General features: G+C 40.5%; 1 protein-coding gene across 5 annotated transcripts in view; it reads left to right on the plus strand.

The window, feature by feature from the left end:
- Window positions 1-20,584, plus strand: part of PTPRZ1 (protein tyrosine phosphatase receptor type Z1) — a 109,823-nt gene extending 89,239 nt beyond the window's left edge. For 3 of the 5 annotated variants that reach the window (XM_033162744.1, XM_033162741.1, XM_033162743.1), the window contains exons 15-30: window positions 961-1,046; window positions 2,415-2,435; window positions 2,570-2,666; window positions 4,422-4,504; window positions 5,487-5,621; window positions 6,084-6,218; window positions 7,127-7,290; window positions 7,893-8,028; window positions 9,313-9,459; window positions 10,398-10,491; window positions 11,331-11,404; window positions 15,675-15,803; window positions 16,459-16,608; window positions 17,284-17,426; window positions 18,079-18,214; window positions 19,567-20,584. In XM_033162744.1, coding sequence (XP_033018635.1) covers window positions 961-1,046; window positions 2,415-2,435; window positions 2,570-2,666; window positions 4,422-4,504; window positions 5,487-5,621; window positions 6,084-6,218; window positions 7,127-7,290; window positions 7,893-8,028; window positions 9,313-9,459; window positions 10,398-10,491; window positions 11,331-11,404; window positions 15,675-15,803; window positions 16,459-16,608; window positions 17,284-17,426; window positions 18,079-18,214; window positions 19,567-19,707 — 1,871 coding nt within the window. In that variant the 3' untranslated portion in view covers window positions 19,708-20,584. The remainder of the gene's footprint in view (window positions 1-960; window positions 1,047-2,414; window positions 2,436-2,569; window positions 2,667-4,421; window positions 4,505-5,486; window positions 5,622-6,083; window positions 6,219-7,126; window positions 7,291-7,892; window positions 8,029-9,312; window positions 9,460-10,397; window positions 10,492-11,330; window positions 11,405-15,674; window positions 15,804-16,458; window positions 16,609-17,283; window positions 17,427-18,078; window positions 18,215-19,566) is intronic. The other 2 variants (XM_033162742.1, XM_033162745.1) reach the window with 1 other exon arrangement.
- The last annotated feature ends 699 nt before the right edge of the window (window positions 20,585-21,283 follow it).

Below are 21,283 nucleotides of genomic sequence, written 5' to 3' on the forward strand. Positions count from 1 at the left end.
GAAAGATGGAGGGCATGACAGAGGACAAGATGGTTGGACAGTGTTCTCGAAGCTACCAACATGAGTCTGACCAAACTGTGGGAGGCAGTGGAAGACAGGAGTGCCTGGCATGCTCTGGTCCATGGGGTCACGAAGAGTCGGACACGACTAAACAACTAAACAACAACAACAAATTCAATCCATTGGTATTCCTATAAATTCTCTTTTGATATCAGTTGTTATGGAGCTTCCTTTGATGGACATTTAGCATTTTCCTCAATGTCCTGTCAGTTCTCCAACAGCTGAATAGATGAAATGGAACTTTGCAAAGCCAATGTGAGACTGCAGGATAACTTGAGAACAATTGGAATTTATCCCCACACTGTAGTACATATAAAGGCATGGTTGTTGTCGTTTTGTTTGGGGATTGATGACCTCCTTATCCTTATGCACCTTTTAAGGGCGGCATCTTGGCTATGCATATGTGTGAAGGTGGAAGAAACTTAACACAGCTGGAAGGGGAGATGAAGGGCACCCAGCAGCCCTCATTCATAATAACCTTTTCAACTAATATAAGCAATCCTTCTTAAGAGTGCTCCCGGGCGGAGGATTCTTTTAGTATTTGACCTGCTGCATCATCTCAGCCACCTTCACCCTCTGCAGTGACTGTATGGCTCCAAATGAAAAATGATGCATCACGAAAGCTCATACCAAGAACAAACTTAGTTGGTCTCTAAGGTGCTACTGGAAGGATTTTTTTATTTTTATTTTTTATTTTTATTTTACTTCCAGGTCTGTTCTTAGTTGTGTGAAGCAGGATTGTGGGATATTACCATGTGCTGAATTAATAAGAATATTTGAATATTTTGCATGTTTTACTCTGCCGTAATACAGTTGGGAGAAATGCGGAAACGTCTACTGCATGGTTTTGAATTATATTTCTCTCTCTCCCCCTCTGCTCTCTCAAAATTCATCTTTAAGATGATGTTGGAGCAATCCCAACAAAGCATTTTCCAAAGCATGTTGCAGACTTACATACCAGTAATGGGTTTGCTGAAGAATTTGAGGTATGAAATATTTTCCTATTAAAATGAGAATCTGATACACGTTTTGAACGTTCCATTATAATCATAGGTGTTCATGTGACTATGATAGTAGAAGTGCCACATGATTGGTAGAGGAAATATGCACTAGTATTTATGGAAGATACTTCTTTCACCCCAGTCAGATTTTATGCATGACCACAAGGTTTATCATGTGCACAGATAGGATTGTTGAGTATAAGTTCTTCAGAACATGGCTTTCTCATGTGTGGCTATGAAAAGGGGAGATCCAGACTTTCAATGTACGTGAGCACCATTTGTGTAGCTGACCATGGGGAACCCCTACATCTTGAGAGCTTCAGAAGTGCAGTAATTAAGGGACATATATCAAGCAATAAACAGAACTAGCCAAGGAAGTGCAAGGAATTATGTGTGGCTTACCTTTTCTGTTCAGTGTGTGAACTCATAAAGCTCTCTTCTGGTGAAATGCTAAGGCGCTATAATCTGCAACTCAACATATGCTTATCACATCAGGAGATACTGAGTTCCCATTTCACATGTTATACAATAATTACAAAAGCAGAAAATGCAAGCCATTTTCTCTTTACACTTGTGTATAAAACTTGAACATGTTCTGAATATAGATGGAATACATCTTCTGAACAGTGTTCTAACCCCTTGGTCAAAATGGAATGGTTATGTTTTTTCACTAATTTGACAAATTTAGAAAGATATTTGGGAAACTGTTAAACACTCATTGTGAGACTTTAATCGTGTTTTCAGTTTGCTTGTTTGTTTGACAGTGTCACTGGCCCAAAGATAATTGAATGTGATAACTCTGTGATTAATACATGATGGATAAAGTCCTATAAGAAAGTGTTAAAAAGTAATTTCATTAAACACCTAATTTCTGTGCCTTGCATCACTAAAACAGAACTTAACTTCATTTGCAATTCATATATTTTAGCTCTTTTGTGCATGGTTGAATATTTGCATGTTTCTAATGGGGGAAGTTATCATTATTAATATTTTTATTTGTAAAACAAATAAGTTGTTTGTGTCCACAAACCACTTTTTGTGGATTAGAATACTACGACAATCCATGGTTAATTATTGGCAGCCTGTGTATTGAATCAGCTTGCCATTTACCTCAGTGGCAGGTAAATTATCTCTCTAGTCACTGAAATTATATTTCTATTTTAATTTCTTTTACTTGCATGCTGTAAATTAGATATATTCAACTGTGTCCTATTATGAATGTGTATATATGTGTATATTTATCTCATAGCCATGACTGCTTTCCATTGTATTTGTACTATATAAACATTTACTCATTTGTTGTGTGCTGTGGAATTTATTTTTACCTTTTTTTTGCATTCATTTCTTCATTAGACACTGAAAGAGTTTTACCAGGTAAGGAATTCTTTCAACATACCTTATTTTAGAAAAGACATAGTTGCAACATGCATTGTATATTTTGTGGGGTGGGGCCATGTACGCAAATAGATTTGTGTATTCAACAGAATGTTCTCGCTTTCTATTTTCAGGAAATCCAGAGCTGCACAGTTGATCTGGGCATTACTTCAGATAGCTCTAATCATCCGGACAACAAGAATAAGAATAGATACATAAATATTGTTGCCTGTAAGTAACTGCATACAGCCAGGGGTATAAATTCTTCTTCTTCTTCTCCTCCTCCTCCTCCTCCATTTGTACACATATGTCAAGAGCTTAAATATTTGGTCTGTTCCAGAGCCCCTTGAGCACTCCAGTAATACTGAGTTCTTTCAGATATTATTGAGGGCCCATGAAAAGGTATTCAAGGATCTCCTACATTTACAGAGCTTTCCCATCCATTTCAACAATAAGCATGTATCCCTTTGAATGTTCAGAACAGACCCCTATAGTGAAATGTATAGGGAATCCTTTTCTGATAGAGATCCATGGGCACTCCTCCATAAAGCCTCAATATCTGTAATAAATCACTAGAATGAAACAAGTGAGTTATAAGGCATAGGTATAACTACATAAATATAATTGTTTTAAGCTGCAGAGAGTGATGAGCTATAATATTTTGGTGCTTAAAAAAAAATATTGCTAAGTTTCACCTAACAAGGCCAATGTGAAATATCAAAGCAACATCTGCCTTTTAATGCTTTTTTGTTTTTTTAAGGAAAGGATAGGGGAAGAGACAGCGCCTTGATTTTCCAAGTTAATCCCTCTTCAGTTTGGCATAATGATGACTTATCTTCTTTAAGAGCCAGAAGTCAGGAAATAAAATCAAGGGTTTACATGCAGATACAAATTTGCTGTTTGGAACTATATCCCAGGATTGGACGTTGGTAAACCAGCCAGTGCCTATTGCAATGCTGGATTTAGGGCAATGCTGGGGTGGGCAGTTCCCCCACATAGGGTGCTGAGCCGAGGGAACACAAAATTGAGAAGATCCATAATTGAGAAGAACCATTTTTTGGGTGCACCAAATTTTGGCCTTACATCGGGCGCCATATTACGAAAGTTTACCCAAGTCCACCCCTGCCTGTTATGGGAGGCCTGTGTGCAACTCTCACGCATGCATTCATTTGCTCCACTCTTCCAAAAGGCCAAACATTCAGAGTATTTGCGCTCAAAACATGCGTTGCTCTGGGATGAGTGGGTTGGTTGGACATGCACAGGCGCCTCGCATAACAGATATTGCCTGTAAGGGTGAAAAAATGGAACCAAAGTAAATGGAATAAAACCATATTGAAAAACAGTTTTCCCAATGCAGCCAACACGTGGGCAAATAGTTACATGTCACAACCAGATAGGCTTTCAGAATTTCATTTCTGTCCAAATACAGTTGTACCTTGGTTCTTGAACGCCCCAGAACTCATACGTTTCGGCTCCCTAACGATCAAAAACTGGAAGTGAGTGTTCTGGTTTCCGAACATTCTTTTGGAAGCTGAATGTCCAATGGGGCTTCCATGGCTTGTGATTGGCTGCAGGAAGCTCCTGCAGCCAATCAGAAGCTACGCTTTGGAAGTCAAACAGACTTCCGGAGCGGATTCCGTTCGACTTCCAAGTTACAACTGTATTGCAGATGTGCCTCCCAGTAGTGGCTGGTGCCCGTTGGAACTGGTAGGGTGGAAGGCAGGGTCGCACCAGAGCCAATGACAGGCAGAACCAACTCATTCTAATCCCCCCCAATATCTGTTGAGTTCTACAACACCGAGAATGAGGAGGAAGCTGACATGCAGTGCCACTCCTATACTGGAGGGATGTAAGTGGGAAGGCAGCATGTGGGGACTGAAGTAGCTTCAGCTATCAATGTTGACGTTTAACTTTGGATGTTTACTTTCAAAGAATGAAAACCACTATTCTGAAAGCTGTTTATTCCAATGTTCTTCCTCAATTTAGATGATCATAGCAGAGTTAAGCTTGCACAACTTGCAGACAAGGATGGAAAAGTTACTGACTACATTAATGCCAACTATGTAGATGTAAGTTCATCTTTCTATTTCACTGTCCTCCTTTACTATGAGCTTGTATTAGGGTTGTTCTTTCAAGCCACTAGAACTGGACTTTGGGTGTAGCAGCAGCAGATGAGAAGGACATTTTGTTTTCCGCCACTGGAACCGAAAGAGAGAAATGCCAGATTGTGGCAATGGGGGATTGGAGGAGGTAGAATGATGGAGTTCTGTTAAGTTATAGGCTAGGTAGAATAGATCAAGACTGGCTCTAGAAACTGGCCATGCAACCTAGGGCTGATGTGTGTTGGAATCCAACCATAGAATCATAGAATTGTAAAGTTGGAAGGGGCCACAATCCAACCCCCTAGAATGCAGGAACCATTCACCCAACATGGGGCTCGAACCTATGACCCTGTGTTAATTAGAGTCTCATGCTCTAACAATGGAGCTATCCAATCACCAACATCTGGTTGGCCACAGGGCCCCCCCCCTTCCATAGGGGTGTGTTTGTTTCTGGATTCTGGTGAAAGGTCATATGGTTGAACCTGTTCACCTTTACACAGTGCATCTGGAACCCTGGATTCCATTAAGAGTCCCTTGCAATTCAGTCTGTAACATCCTGAACATTGTTTCACTAGCATCAGCCCTGAAATGAATGTTAGGACCATAGAATCAAAAAATTATAGAGTTTGAAGGACCCTGAGTGTCATCCAGTTCAACTCCCTGCAATGTAGGAATCTCAAACTAGATCATACAGGACAGATAGCCCCCCAACCTCTGCTTAAAAACCTCCAAGGAAGGAGCCCCCCCCAATCTCTTGTAGGAGTCTGTTCCACTGTTGAACAACTCTCAATCTCTTCCAGTGACAAGCTACCTTTATGTGGGCTGCTGCAAGGAGACATATCACTAGGTCTCTATGGACTAGTTTCATGTGTTCCTTGCAATCAACTGATAGTTCTTCCCCTTTTATTCTGCTATATATTAATGGACGCTTTTCTTTTCTTTTACACAGGGCTACAACAGACCAAAAGCATATATTGCAGCTCAGGGGCCTTTAAAATCAACAGCAGAAGATTTCTGGAGAATGATCTGGGAACATAATGTGGAAGTCATTGTAATGATAACTAACCTGGTGGAGAAAGGAAGGGTATAAACATTCTTTATAAATGTTGTTTTCCTTTTATATAGCACATTCTAGTTAATGCACTGAGGTTGTAAACCTATACACTTTCATGAGAATTATTCTCATTGAACAAATTGGGACTTATTTCTGAGAAAATATTCACAGTATTGTACTGCAAGATTCAACTCAATACTATGAATAATGGTACTAAGGGATGCAAATAACAAGTCTGAACAGCTTGGGGACCTGGGATTAGCTGGTGGGGACAAAAAAATGTGGTTTTTCCCTTTCCTTGCTATATTATTAAAAAATACTTCCAATGTATTCCTAACCATGTCTTCTCAGGAGCAAGTCCAGCTGAATTCAGTGGGGCTTACTTCCAGGTACATGGATTTAGGATTGCAGTCTTTTTTATTTATTACACCCCACTTAATGTATGAAATAATGAAACATTGTTTTAACACTATATATTCCTTTGGCTGACAGAGAAAATGTGACCAATACTGGCCTGCTGATGGTAGTGAAGAATATGGAAACTTTCTAGTCACTCAAAAGAGCATTCATGTACTTGCCTATTACACTGTGAGGAATTTTACTATTAGAAATACCAAGGTGAAAAAGGTAGGTGGCAGTACTAAATAGTAACTTTGATACAGGAAGAAATCAAAAAAGTTTTGTATACCATTGTGAGACAACAATGTTTTTCTTGTTGCAAGGGTGTCAACTTACCAGTAAAATTCTCATTGGCCTCTGGGTTTAAACTAGGCAGAGAAATTCATTATATTATACTGATGTTCACAGGAAATTATTTTCTAGGGCTGCACCTGATTAGCAAATTACTACGGAGCTCTCTTGGGCATTGCCCAAGACAGGACTTTTTCAGTAGCAGCACCTCAGTTGCTCAACTTAGGGGTCCCACAATGTTAATATTCAGCCAATTTCTTTGCCTGCACATTTGGCTTTTGGCGATTCCCTCACTGCAATAAGTGAGGTTACAGGGAACCAGGCAGAGGGCCTTCTTGGTAGTTGTGCCCGCCCTGTGGAAAGCCCATCAAATGTCAATGAAATAAACCAATCTCTGACTTTTAGAAGACATTTAGAAGAAGGGAAGTTTTTAATGTTTGATGACTTACTGTGTTTTAATTTGTTGGAAGCCATCCAGATTGACTGGGGCAACCCAGTTGGATGGGCAGCATATGAATAAATTCCTTGTTGTCATTTTTACTACAGTTCTCTTATTATGCTGCTTTGTTATATCATGATCTAGTTTCTTAATTTTTAGAAGTTTTGGCTGTTCGCTGTATTTTTTATGATGGCAGAAGGGTGGTATAGAAATAAAATTTCCTCTCTCTCATCCGTGTCCTGGTCCTCTCTACATAGATCATTTTATATATTCATATCAGAGGCAGTGGTTTTCTGTCTCTTCCCCAACATAGAATCTGAAAATTCATAGTTTGGCCAATTAAAAAGTAATGTTTGTATTTCTTTCTTTTTAAATATGCATTGCTTGCTAATTATTGTCGTTTTAGGGTTCCCAAAAAGGAAGGCCCTGTGGTCGTGTAGTTTCTCAGTATCACTATACTCAGTGGCCTGATATGGGTGTTCCTGAATACACTTTGCCTGTGCTCACCTTTGTCCGAAAGGCATCGTACGCTAAACGTCACGCTGTAGGACCAGTTGTGGTTCATTGCAGGTCTGTTGTTTTTATCAGAGCAATTACTGCTCACATTATTTGCAAGAATAAAATCCAAATGAATGTTTTCTGGACCTACCATAATGTCTCAAATCAAGAGCTTCCTACGAACACATGTATACATGTAGATCTTCCATGAAGGTGGCTTCCTCATTCAATTAAGAACATTTAACAAAGCAGTCTTTGAACCATAATGTTTAGAATTGTTTCCTAGTATGAGTTCGAAAGCATGCCAGTGCAAGTAGATAAATATGAACCACTGCAGTGGGAAGGTAAACGGTGTTTCCGTGCACTCTGGTTTCCGTCACTGTGTTCTTTTGCACCAGAAGCAGTTTAGTTATGTTGGCCACATGACCCGGAAAGCTGTCTGTGGACAAACGCCGGCTCCCTCGGCCTGAAAGTGAGATGAGCACCACAACTCCATAGTCAACTTTGACTGGACTTAAACATCCAGGGATCCTTTACCTTTTTTACCTATACATAATACCCAACTTATTTAATCCATGTCTGGCTGTGTTTCCATGAACGGATGGCTCTGGGCTGCTGCACTTTTGCTGTTTCTTAGATTCAGATTTATTAATTTTGTTTCCAATGTTTAACAGCGCTGGTGTTGGAAGGACGGGAACATACATAGTATTAGATAGTATGCTTCAGCAGATTCAGCACGAAGGGACTGTCAACATATTTGGATTCCTGAAGCACATACGGACGCAAAGGAACTATTTGGTGCAGACGGAGGTAAGAGAAAGTGTGTTCTTAGTGTCACAAAACCTCTTACAAGATTTTAAAACAGATCGAGAAACAAACTTACTAGAACTCTCTGGTACTAATTTAAACCGCAGCTTCCAAAAGACCAATAAAAAAAAGTTGTTTACTGTTCCCTAACTCGAGGAAAAGTGCTTCCTAATTGCCAATGTATTGTTTCCATACATTATTTCTTTTCCGGTAAACTTCTTATGAATTTTATAGTAATTTGGTAGAGTAGGAATAGGAGATGTTGGCATGCGGATCCACCTTGGGAGTGGTTCAAACTGCAGCACCTTCAGAGTCGATGCTTTTCAAACAGAATCAAAGAATTGTAGGGTTGGAACAGACTCCCAAGACTCATCTAGTCCAACCACCTGCAATGCAGGAATCTCAACACAGAATCATAGAACGGAGAGGATTGCATAATTATTAATACTTGTGTACAAATAGTTCGAATCCCTGCGATGGGGTGAGCTCCCGTTGCTCAGTCCCAGCTCTTGCCCACCTAGCAGTTCGAAAGCACGTCAAAGTGCAAGTAGATAAATAGGTACCGCTCCGGCGGGAAGGGAAATGGCGTTTCCATGCACTGCTCTGGTTCACCAGAAGCGGCTTTGTCATGCTGGCCACATGACCCGGAAACTGTACGCCGGCTCCCTCGGCCCGTAACGCGAGATGAGTGCCGCAACCCCAGAGTCGGACACGACTGGACCTAATGGTCAGGGGTCCTTTTACCTTTACAAATAGTATAGAAATTTGTATACCTGCTGAGAGCCTGAGGGTCCTGCTCCTTGCCTGCTCTCCAGCTGGGCCAGGGCGGGGCCTGACAGGCTTCTTAAAGACTGCTGCTGCCCAGCAAGGACTGGGGTATTTTGGGGGAAAGTTTTGTGGGGAGTTTTTGCTGTTGTTGATACTAATTCTTTGTATTTATTTTTATGTGGAAATTGTTCAGTTTGGCTATGTAGTTTTTAATGTTTTATTTATTTTCATGATTACTTTGCTATGGTTGTAATTATGTAAATCTTGTCATGTTGTAAGCCACCTTGAGCGTTGTTTTAACTGTGGAAAGGCGGCATACAAATAAAATGATGATATTTGTATCGTGGGGATGACAGGTTTCTGACTTTTGGATAATACCCGTACATCCTTAGCATCTATTCTGGTTTTGGTGGTTAACCTGTACCATATGCAGGCGAAGGTAGCTGGCTTTTGGGTGGCAATAATAACTAAATAATAAAACTGAAATAATGTCTTTCTTTCCTTTTTTTTAAAAAATAGGAACAGTATGTCTTTATTCATGACGCACTTGTGGAGGCCATACTTAGCAAAGAAACAGAAGTACCTGAAAGCCACATTCATGCTTATGTTAATTCACTCTTAATACCTGGACCAATGGGAAATACAAGATTAGAGAAACAATTCAAGGTGAGATCCCTTTGATTTCAAGGATTCAGGACAACCGATGCTGCACAAAAATGTCTATATAGCATTTGAATCGTAGGGCTTCTTTTAGTGCGTTCGATGATGGCCAGCAGCCTGAAGCTAAAACTCACCTTTGAAGGAGCAGGTTCATAGTCTTGTTCTAGATTCAGCACTGCCACTTGAGCCCCAGGCAGTTGAGTCCAGCTAGGGCTTGCCGATCAGAAGGTCAGCAGTTCAAATCCCCGCGACGGGGTGCCCAGAGTCGTCCATGACAGGACCTAACGGTCAGGGGTACCTTTACATTTACTTTTTAATGCTCTTTGTGCTGTGTTTCCCTGAAAGACTGGCCAGAAACTGCCGCTAGTGTAGAATTCAGCATCTGCAGCATGCCATAGAACACCTATTATTCAGAGTTCTGCATGGCTGGGGATGCAAGTATTTATCAAAGCACTTCTTATATCATCCGACTGAGGTTTTAAGATTGGTGGGGAAGACCCTTCTCTCTCACTAGTGGCTGTTGTATGCTTGTTAGTGATGTGAGAATGGACCTTTCGGTGAAGGATCCATCCCTATGGAATTCTATTTCCCTGGAGCCATGCCACGTCCCATTTTAATGGGATTCCAAGGCATTTGATGACTGAAATCTATTAGGATGTGCTGATCTGTTTTTGGAGGGTTTTATAACTAATTTTAATTATTGTATAATCATTGCATCATGTTGAAAACAAAGACGTGATTCTAAAAGTTCCATTAATAAATATAATTATGTAGTGGCTGAATTGGCAGTATAAGTAATCCTATAAACTGGTAGGAGAGCTGGGGTCATTGGTCAGTGTAGCCTAATAAACGTATGTAGTCCTGGCCTGAACCACACTTGCATGTATATTTCTTGCGATTCACACAACTCAAAACTCAATTCTTTTTCTTCATTTCATCTTCAGCTTCTGAGCCAATCTAATATACAGCAGTGTGATTATTCTACTGCACTGAAACAGTGTAACAGAGAAAAGAACAGGACCTCGTCCATAATTCCTGGTAGGTTTGTTGAGAATACCTTGAGTTTGACTACAAAATTGAACCAATAAGCCACTTAAGCCTAATATCCTATATGTCACAGTGACCACCCATAAATCACATTAGGAACTTCAGAGGGAATAAATATTGCTTTGTTGCAGCTTCTACCTTTTGTTATCTGTAGCTGAAAGACTGACATGCTGTTTGGTGACCCAGATTAATTATGGTGTACCGTAGTTCCACATTTTATAAGTTCGCTTAGACCTGATTCAGCATGCAGCCTGATGTGTTGGTGGCTGATGAAAAAGACATGGTGTGGGTGTAGCACCATGTGGCAAGTTGTTTTTGAGAATTTGCTTCCTATACAGCTCAGACAATGTAATGTAAGCCATCATAAAGCCTCTTTGTTCATAGTTTGTGACAGTGTGATTCCAATAGTCACAATTGCATTGGGGAATAGTTCCACATGAATGGCGTTGCATGGGACTTTACATAATCCTGATGGACCAGAAAGAACAGTCCCGCTAAGACTAAGGTCCATAAATTTCTGGCGTGGTGCAGGAGCTGTTTTTTTCATCACTTCATCCTGGGCCACTGCTGTAAGATTGAAAGCCTACAACAAGAGCAGGATAATTTACATGGGATCTTTGCTTTTCATCATTGCGCAGACAGAAAGGAGGAAAAGACCTCTGGCATTTCCCCTTCCTACACAATGGCAGAGCAGCTGGGTAATGGGTAATGGCATTAAGTCAGTGGTTCTCCCAGATCTCTTGATTTGAAGAAATACAGGATCTGTACAAATAGCAGAAATTTGCATGTATGCTAGTGAAAGAAAAATGGCTCTCACATTTGTTTTACAGTGGAAAGATCTAGAGTTGGTATTTCATCATTGTCTGGTGAAGGCACAGACTACATCAATGCTTCCTATATTATGGTGAGAGTTTTTCTTCCTAAATTATACTGTAATTTGAAATCATCTGCATATTTTTGCCAGTTTCCTGGAGAACGCTTGGGTGATTGCACTCTGCACGTGGCTTTTGTGTGGAGTGTGGACATGTGCATGCACACAAGTAGAAGATAACATAAAAATGCTCCCAAATGTTTTTGATAACTATGCCTACCCGTGTCTGCTAATTGCACTAATTTCTAGTTCCGACGTAATTCTTTAGCGTTGCTATGCTAGCCAACCATCCGAAAAGAAACGAGATTGAGCATATCAGGGACATTGTTAATCTATAACACCTCAATTTTTCATATGGTTTTCTAAGTGTAGAAATTTATGAAAGTAAGGAGGAACATTCAATCCAGAAACAAGGCCTCTGTTGTGGTTCCACTTGCCTGTAGTGCAGCTAAGTAAGATTAATATTAAAATGTATTATTTTTCCATCTGCTAAAGAATGAAACCTCAGAATATTTGTTAGTGTAGGAAAAACAAACTAAACTAGTGAAATGAAGGCTACGGCCAGCTAGCATAATAAAATGAGTGCCTTCTATTTGCAGAGGAGTAATTGTTTATTTATATGTCACGTGTAATGTAAGCTGAAAGGGCTCCTAGGAAGCTAAACAAACAGATATAATAAAAACAAGTTTGTAACTAAGCTGGGCTTGTGAGGATTTCTTCTTATCAGGGTACAAGGGCTTCTACCTGAGTGCGAAGCAGGATCCTTTATCACCTGGTAGACCGCAGGGTGGGTTGGCTATTTTTGCCTCTTTGGCCATAAATCTCCAGGCAGAACAAATCAATATTAAGTCGCCATTCATGCTAGGAGTAAAGCTACAAATAGCAGAGGAAGTGTTTGTGGTGATCAATGTTTACCTGTACCCAGTTTACAAGAAAAACCTGGTCGACCAGAGATGGAAGGAAATTCAACTGACACTCGAAACTCTCCTTGAGAAATATCCTGAAGCCACCTTCCTGGTCGCAGGAGATTTTAATGGCCGATTGTCCTATAATGATAAATCCTTATTCACTAAATATGAGAAGTACCCATCATTACCCATTATAACTACAGATCTTTTACCCAGGAATTTTAAAGACAGTGTTGCCACATATGCAGGCTTTAAATGCAGGCAAACCTTGTTGGCTCTTAATTTTTACCTGCTAAATGGAGCTCTCAGCTCTGATTACCCAGCTGAATTTACTTTCTGGTCAGGTTCCCGTGCCTCTACCATTGATTTTATTTGGACATCATTAGATTTGATCCCTAAAATTTCCAACTTTAGGGTGGTATCGAGACTGGAAAGTGATCATTTCCCCTTAGAACTCTCCCTGAACCTGGCTGGAGAACTGGTCACGTATTCCCGTGTGCACTTAACAAACGATCAGTTGCAGATGAGGCCTACTGCCTTAAAATGGACCGATAAAATGGCTCGACGGATAAATGAACTCCTTTGGTCTGACCAACTTCAAGTGACAAGGGACTCCCTTATCCAGGCAGAAGAGCCACTGCCAATATATGAGAACTTAGTAGAACTGCTAAAACCAACCATGGCACGGGCCCCGGTAACGAATAGTAACCGTTTTTCTCATAAAAAATGGTTTGATGAGGAATGCAGGTACTTCAAGAACTGTCTATATAATGAATTTTTGGCATATAGGGCATCAAATGATCCCCTGCCCAGTAGTCATCTTATGAACCTCAAGAGAAGATATAAAGCATTATTAAAGGAAAAGAAGCTTGCGGCAGAAAGAAATAATTGGAATAACCTTTTAAAAGCTGCGGAGAATAGAAATCCCTCCTCCTTTTGGCACCTAATTTCCCAATATTTGGGTAGACCATTGACAAGAATAGAACCCCAAATTTCAGCCGACACCTGGGAAAGTTTCTTTTCCGACCTATATGCAGCCCACGCTGTTGGCGGAGGAAGGATAGAATTGGGCCCCTTGCCTGAGTGGGACCCAGTTACCTGCTCTGAAGTGGAAACACTTATAGACCAATTTAAGGCGGGCAAGGCACCTGGAGATGACCTTATATCCATTGATGCCATCAAAGCCAACAAGGACTGGTGGTGCCCACTCTTAGCAGTACTCTATACTTATATTAACAAAACAGCAAATTTTCCCCCAAGTTGGAATTCTGCGCTAATTGTATTAATACACAAGAAAGGTCCGCGCACTGATCCGGCCAACTTTAGGCCAATCAGCCTGCTGAACGTTATTGGGAAGATTTACTCAAGATACTTGCTCAACAAACTAACGACCTGGATGGAGAACAACAATATCATCGCAGAGGAACAGGCGGGTTTTCGCCCTGGAAGATCGACAACAGACCAAATTCTAATCCTGAACCATTTGGCAGACAAGTATGCTGGCAAAGGCCCAAAAGCTCTCCATGTCGCCTTTATTGACTTTAAGCAAGCCTTTGACCAAATTCCCAGGAACCAGCTATGGACAAAACTGGCAGCGACATCTATCAACCGCCGTCTTCTTCTCCTGATTATCAACCTGCATACAAATACCTTCTTGAGAATTAGGTTAGATAATAAGGGGTTAGTTTCCAATCCGGTTGCCACCACTAGGGGGGTAAGACAGGGCTGTTTGCTTGCCCCTGCCCTGTTCAATTTTTATATTAACTCGCTAGTGGCTCATATGGCCAATGCTGCTTTCCATCCTCCAAAATTAGCAGGCCGAGCTTTGAATGTCCTCCTGTATGCGGACGATGCTGCCCTTTTAGCTATTTCCCCCATTGGGCTGAGGAGGATGCTTCGAGCACTTCATGAATACGAGATCCAACATGAGCTCCAACTTAATTATGCCAAGACCAAAATAATGGTCTTTGCAGCTCGACCGAAACTCCATTCGTGGTCGATTAATGGTATTCCCCTAGAGCAGGTTAGCTGCTTCAAATACCTGGGCCAGGTAGTACGATCAAACGGGTCTTTCTTGGCACACAGAGAATATATAGCCACAAATGCATCTAAAGCAGCCTTGCTGATTAGATCCCTGTATGCCAAGAAACAGGCACAAACAGTGGAAGTTGCCCTGAGACTCTTCCAAATGAAAGTCCTTCCACTATTACTGGTGGGCATTGCTTTGGGCTCACGTAGAGACTTTGAAAGATTGGAATCTATCCAGTCACAATTCCTTAGGGCCATTCTCAGGATCCCCCCTTCCGTTGCGGGTGCGGTCATGAGACTAGAGACCGGCTGCCAAGCCTTTAGGTATGTGGCCCTGAAGGCAAAATTATGGCTATGGCTCAAGTTGTGCTTTAGACCGGTGGGTTTGGCCCCCCTGATACTGAAGGATAATTTTAAATCACCATGGGAAGGGGAGGTGGTGGAGGAAGTGCAGAAGTGCGGACTGTCCTCCCTCTATATAGAGTCCATGACTTATAAACACGCTAAAGCGGTGATTGCTCAGAGATTGGGGGATATCGCCAGACACGAGGACATAGCCCGCGTGAAACCTGGGATGTTTCTGGGGGAGCAGGTGTATCGGGCTGCACCAGCCTGTTACCTGGCGGATATCCACTATGTGGAATACCGCAGACTTCTCACTGCGGCCAGACTGAACGTTCTTGATTCGGCGGTTTTGAGGGGAAGATTTAGAGGAGTTCCATATGATCAGAGAACGTGCCATTGTGCTTTAGGAGAGGTAGAATCCACAGAACACATTCTACTGAGTTGTCCCTTTTATAACGATTTAAGGCAGTATCTCATAGCCCCATATTTATCTCAGTTTAGCTCTCGTTTAAGAGAAAGGCAGGCAGCATATCTGCTGAATAAGCCCACTGGGAAAATAGCCTTATCTGTGGCTAAATTCCTCTTCCTGGCACTCAAGTGTCGGAAGCGCAAAATCGAATGTCTCGATGTGGGTTATCTGTATGAGGTTTACTAGTGCTGTCCTATTTTTAATTTTTAATTGTGTATCCCTCTGATGTTTTTAGTTCTATAATTTTGTATTGAGAAATGTTTTTCTTCTTTCTGACTACCGGTCGAATAAAGGATTTGTATTGTATTGTAACTAAGCTGAAATTCTAGCTATGTCCTAGGATGATGACATGAAGAGAAGAACTCAGAACTTTCTATGTGTAGAACTGATGTGGAAAAACCTAGCATGGGTTTAAACCTCATCTTGTATTTGTGAGAAGTAGACTGAGATAATAATAATAATAATAATAATAATAATAATAATAATAATAATAATAATAATAATATTTCTTGATAGGAACAGGGTAACCTCGCTGAATGTGTTTGTTTTGCAGGGTTATTATCAAAGTAATGAATACATTATTACCCAGCATCCTCTACTACATACTATCAAAGATTTCTGGAGAATGATATGGGACCACAATGCTCAGATAATTGTCATGCTTCCAGATAGTCAGAACATGGTAAGACTATATTAAAGAATCAAATACTTCAGTAAGAAACATAGAACATGAGATTTCATCTTTGCTTATAGTTACCATTCATCAAGTAATTATTTTGACATTAAGAATATGAAAATAAAATAAAGAGGTAGTTGGTGATTAGTGATTAAATTTTTGTGCTGTGAGAATATTCTCAAAGCAGTGATAATTCTAATAAGGAACCAGTATTAAAGTGTAGGAATTCTGAAGACTTTAGACCTAAACTGTTTGTGCTCTGGGCATCCATATGAATAACTATAGATTGGAAAGTCATTCATTTGCATGTAAGGATGACTTGATTTAAAATAAAAATGAGTGGGGAGGTTTGTGAAGAAACGGGAAGACCATGGTTTTGGCATAACATTACTTGCATGTTTAATAATTTCAGTTAAGTTTAAGTAAGGCCTACACATCATTAGCCCTATGTATTTTTTTGGCTGTTTTGGATATAGCTTTAGTTTATAACTAATTTGGAGTTTGTTTAGAAGCATGTTTCCCCCCCCCCCCAGCAAGAACTAAGTTCTAGCACCTCCCAGGTGGGCTCCATTGCCGACCAACAAGGAGGTGTTCATGGTGAGTTCTAGCATCTCTTTTCTAGAAAAATAGCACTGTTTAGAAGTGTTTCTTTTTCTTTTAGCAGGCTGAAGATGAATTTGTATACTGGCCAAACAAAGAAGACCCTATAAATTGTGAGAGCTTTAAAGTCAGCCTGATTTCCGAAGAACACAAATGCTTGTCAAATGAAGAGAAGCTTATAATCCAGGATTTCATTTTAGAAGCTACACAGGTACCCTTGATACCATGCCTTACACCTGGAGACTAAACAACAAAACTGTGATCTGAATTGCTAACTAAAAAACATACCCCAGAATAAATTGCAGTTATTTCCCCCCCCCCAAAGTAAACAAACCAAAAGCACACACACCCAAACACCTTTTTATGTTTCAAATATTGTGCAGTAAGGTGCTTGTATGTAAAACATGCTATAGGGGTTTCTGCTAATAAAATAATCCTATGATGAAAAAGTTTCATATTTCTAACTTGTCAGATTGGCTTTTATCTCTGTATTATTGCAATTGCAAAAGGCACAGTAAGACTATCCATCTCAGTTAGTCTTGAACCCTCCTAAGGATTATATTGCTAGCAACTTTGCTGTTCAGGATTATGGCATTATGAAGATACATATTCCTTGATTAGGATTATCGGTCCAAACAAACCAAGAAATAAAAAGAATCCATTCTGCTCATGGCAATTCCCCCCCCCCCCAACCTATTTTTTATGGGCCACTGGCCCACAGGTGAGGGAGAGGGGAACCCATGAGCAGACACACAGATTGACACCTTTGAAAGCGTGAGATCATGAGAGCTGAAAGATGAATATGTGACAGCTGGCTCAATACATGCCAATACAGGACAAGAATCAGTTGAAGGTATGAATTCTGTGTCTTTTTTTTCCTATTTAGGATGATTATGTGCTTGAAGTGAGGCATTTTCAGTGCCCGAAATGGCCAAATCCAGACAGTCCTATTAGTAAAACATTTGAACTCATAAATGTCATCAAAGAAGAAACTTCCAACAGAGATGGACCCATGATTGTGCATGATGAGTAAGTATTGACCTGCTGCAGTTGCTGAAATCTTATTACAGTGGTACCTCTGGTTACGAACTTAATTCGTTCCGGAGGTCCATTCTTAACCTGAGGTACCACTTTAGCTAATGGGGTCTCCTGCTGCTGCGCGATTTCTGTTCTCATCCTGAGGGAAATTTCTTAACCTGAGGTGGTACTACCGGGTTAGCGGAGTTTGTAACCTGAGGTACCACTGTATCTCTTGTGTGTGTTTCACACAGCGACTGCAGATTTACCAAACCTGTATTTTTGGGCGACAGAAACACACAAATGTTATATTCTTTATAAAACTATATACTCAGCATGATGTTAACCATGCCTTCCTGGTTCAGATCCAGAAGACTTCTCGGCTCCAGTAGACACATTTCATCACTGCTGGTCATAAGACCTTATATGGGGAATATTTAAAGACATTCCCTCTCTAGGTAAAAAAGGAAGGTGTGCAAAATGTATACATTACGACAAATAGATGCAAACACTGGTTTTAAGAATTAAGCAATATAAATTAACATGTTTTAGTGGTCAGATTTGCACCATTGTTTAGCAAATAAATCAAGTCTCCCCTTTTCTTGCTTACTTTAAGTGTAGAAAATGACTATTTCTGCATGTGGTTTTTTTTTCCCTTTCAAAGGCATGGAGGAGTGACAGCGGGTACCTTCTGTGCATTAACGACGCTAATGCATCAGCTAGAAAATGAAAACTGTGTGGATGTTTATCATGTAGCTAAGATGATAAATCTGATGAGGCCTGGAGTCTTCACAGACATTGTAAGTAAATAAATAAATATCTGGCACAATTTTCTTATGTGTTACGAAATTCCCATCAAGGAAAGAATCACATTATATGCTTTTTATTTTTACTTACATATATATCGCACCTCTCCTCCAAAGAGCTCATGGGTGTGGGGTACACGGTTCTTTTTTCCATATTTTATCCTCACGAAAACTCTGAGGTAGGTTAGGCTGAGAGATTTTGATTGATTCAGCAATAATAATAATTTATTATTATTTATACCCCGCCTATCCGGCTGAGTTTCCCCAGCCACTCTGGGCGGCTCCCAATCAAGTGTTAAAACAATACAGTATTAAATATTAAAAGCTTCCCTAAACAGGGCTGCCTTCAGATGTCTTTTAAAAATAGATTTGCAGCTTCATAGCTAAGCTGGGATTTGAACCCTGGTCTCCTAAGTCCTAGTTCAACACTCTTAACCACCACATAATGGCTCTATAAAAAATAGGGTTAAAACTCTGGTAATTGAGTGTTACATAATTCCTCAGGTAACATGGAAGAATTACATAAAGGTTGGATATATACTTCAGCAGCTACCATCTTATTTTGCTTTGCTAGCCAGCCTTCCAGTATAGCGTTTAATGACTCGGAGAGGTGTTTTAAGGTCCCCATGCCCTTCTAATTCAGGGAAACATCCTTAAACCACTCTTCCTTCCCATAGCAATCCAGAGTCAGTTACACAGAGGTTACAATACAACATGTCTAGTAAAGCAGCAGGAATAAAATATCTGGCACCACACAGAGACTAATATCTAGCAAGGGCCTGTTCAAAATTCGTAAGGATTTTCTGCCAGTCATCTCTCAGATGAGAAGGAATTGCATAACTGAGGCAGCATCTAAAAAGGCTTTCCATAATGGTTTTGTGTGTGTGTGTGTGTTTCTGCAATATTTGAGGGTTCCCCGAGCACCCCAATCTCTCTCACAGACAATATGTTTCTGAATGTCAGTTGCTGTAAAAATCAGGAAGGAGAGTTGTGTTGTCATGTACAAGTGGTTCCTTGGAAGTCAAACGGAATCTGTTCGACTTAAGCCACTTCGGACGTTCAGGTTCCAAAGAACGTTCGCAAACCAGAACACTCGCTTCCGGGTTTGAGGCGTTCGGGATCCAAGCTACGACTGTACTCAGGCCCTGCTTAGGGGTTTCCCACACAGGCTAGCCAGTGTGAGAGCAGAATACTGGCCTGATCCAGCAGGCTCTCGTTATGTTCACCCTATTTTGGCTACAATACGACCACCACTCATCAGCTGAGCTTACAAATGGGATGTGGTGGTGATTCTTATTGTTCGGACCAACCACACTAACCTTCTACTTTACCCCTCCCCCTTTTAGGAGCAGTATCAGTTTCTCTACAAAACTATTCTGAGTCTTGTTAGCTCAAGGCAAGAAGAAAACCCTTCAGTATCTATAGACAGTAATGGTTCGGCTTTACCAGACGGCAACGCAGCAGAAAGCTTGGAATCTTTAGTTTGACTATGAACAGAACATGGCAATGGTTATCCAGAGCTGGAAATTTCACTACTGTTGCTTTTAATTTTTAAAAATGGTGTGGTGGTTGGGAGAATCATCCAGCGATTAGATAATCTTTTTTATTTCCCTTGTTCAAAAGAAACTGTTGTTACAAATGGCTCTATTACCGAACTTATATCATTAACTATGTGTGCCTTTTTGAAAAGACTCATTGTAATGCATTTTGTTATGTTTGGACTAATTTGATTGAACTATACTGTGTTTCTAAGAATGAAACTGTGGTCTCTTTTACAGTAATGGTTTCTAATTTCTTTTAAATTATTATTTTTTAAATCATAACTATAGATGCTAAGGTTCCCAGCAACAAATGTCATGTTTCAGTATCCCATTTACTTGCTGTTATTTATAGGATTCCTTACATTTGCTAGAAATCTAACTTTTAATATGGTGGAATGTAAATATAATTCTCTTCTCTGTAATATTCAACATTTTAAAACTTTTGGTAGGCATTTAGAATAGCTGATACTTACTGTAAATATTTCTAGAGTGGATTCCATGGACCAAATTTATATTTATAATTGTAGATTTTTATATTTTACTACAAAGTCAGTTTTCTAGTTCTGTGTAATTGCATTGTTAAAATGATGTAGTTCAGTACCTGTTTTTAATTTTAACTAAAAAAAACCCAACCTTCTGATATATTATCCCATGCATCCTAAGTGAGTAACCATATCTCTGCATGCAGTTTTAACTTTTGTGGGAAATTGAAATATACTTGTTTTGGAATAAGAAGTTTCTATGAGAATAACATCTGTACCCAGCATTGTTTAAAGTGTTTTTATCCAAGGCATTGCAAAAATAAATATCAATATTCCAACTACTGTAAATATATATATATGCTGAACATCCAATATTGCAGCATCAAGTTTCACTCCCATGGGCGGGTCTGTTCATTTTTTTCAAGGGCAGAATATGTTTCAGTGGGGAGGGGGAGGCAGGGTAAAAAAAAATCAGTAAATATATTAAATACTACAAATATACCACAGACCCCCTTACCACGATTAAAACCAACGGAAGCAGGACATGAATTAAACCATACCCAAAGGTCTAAACTAAGGTTACCAGGCTTTTTTCCAAAAGAGAAAAAGGGTTATTAAAAGTAGTATCTTCTCTTCTGTAATCTCCTGTCACGTGGCCTTCCTCTGGACCCTGGCCTGCTCTCTTGGAGCATTAGCCACCGTGGAGTAGGCCTGGGTTTGGCCATGTGTCCTTGCCCTCCTGGTGCTCTCCTACCTTTCCTCAGCAGCAGCAGCGGTGTGGCAAGCTCGGTGTCCCCCTCTTTTTTCTCCTTCCTCTTCCTCTCTCTTCCTTCTCCTCTTCTTCCTGCATCAGCTCCAGGGTTTTTACTGGCCCCAGAGCGCCGCTGGGCAACCGGCTGGGCGCTCTTGCTCCCAGCTCAATTTGGGTTGCGGGTATGTGTGTGTCAGTGGTTCCCCGGTTCCCCGTTTCCCCCTCGGCAGTGGCAGCCCGGAGCCAGACTGGTAGCGCAGTTGGCTCTGGATGGCTTCAGGAGCTGCTC

The sequence above is a fragment of the Lacerta agilis genome, chromosome 10 (genome assembly GCF_009819535.1).
Source record: "Lacerta agilis isolate rLacAgi1 chromosome 10, rLacAgi1.pri, whole genome shotgun sequence".
Taxonomy (NCBI): Eukaryota; Metazoa; Chordata; class Lepidosauria; order Squamata; family Lacertidae; genus Lacerta; species Lacerta agilis.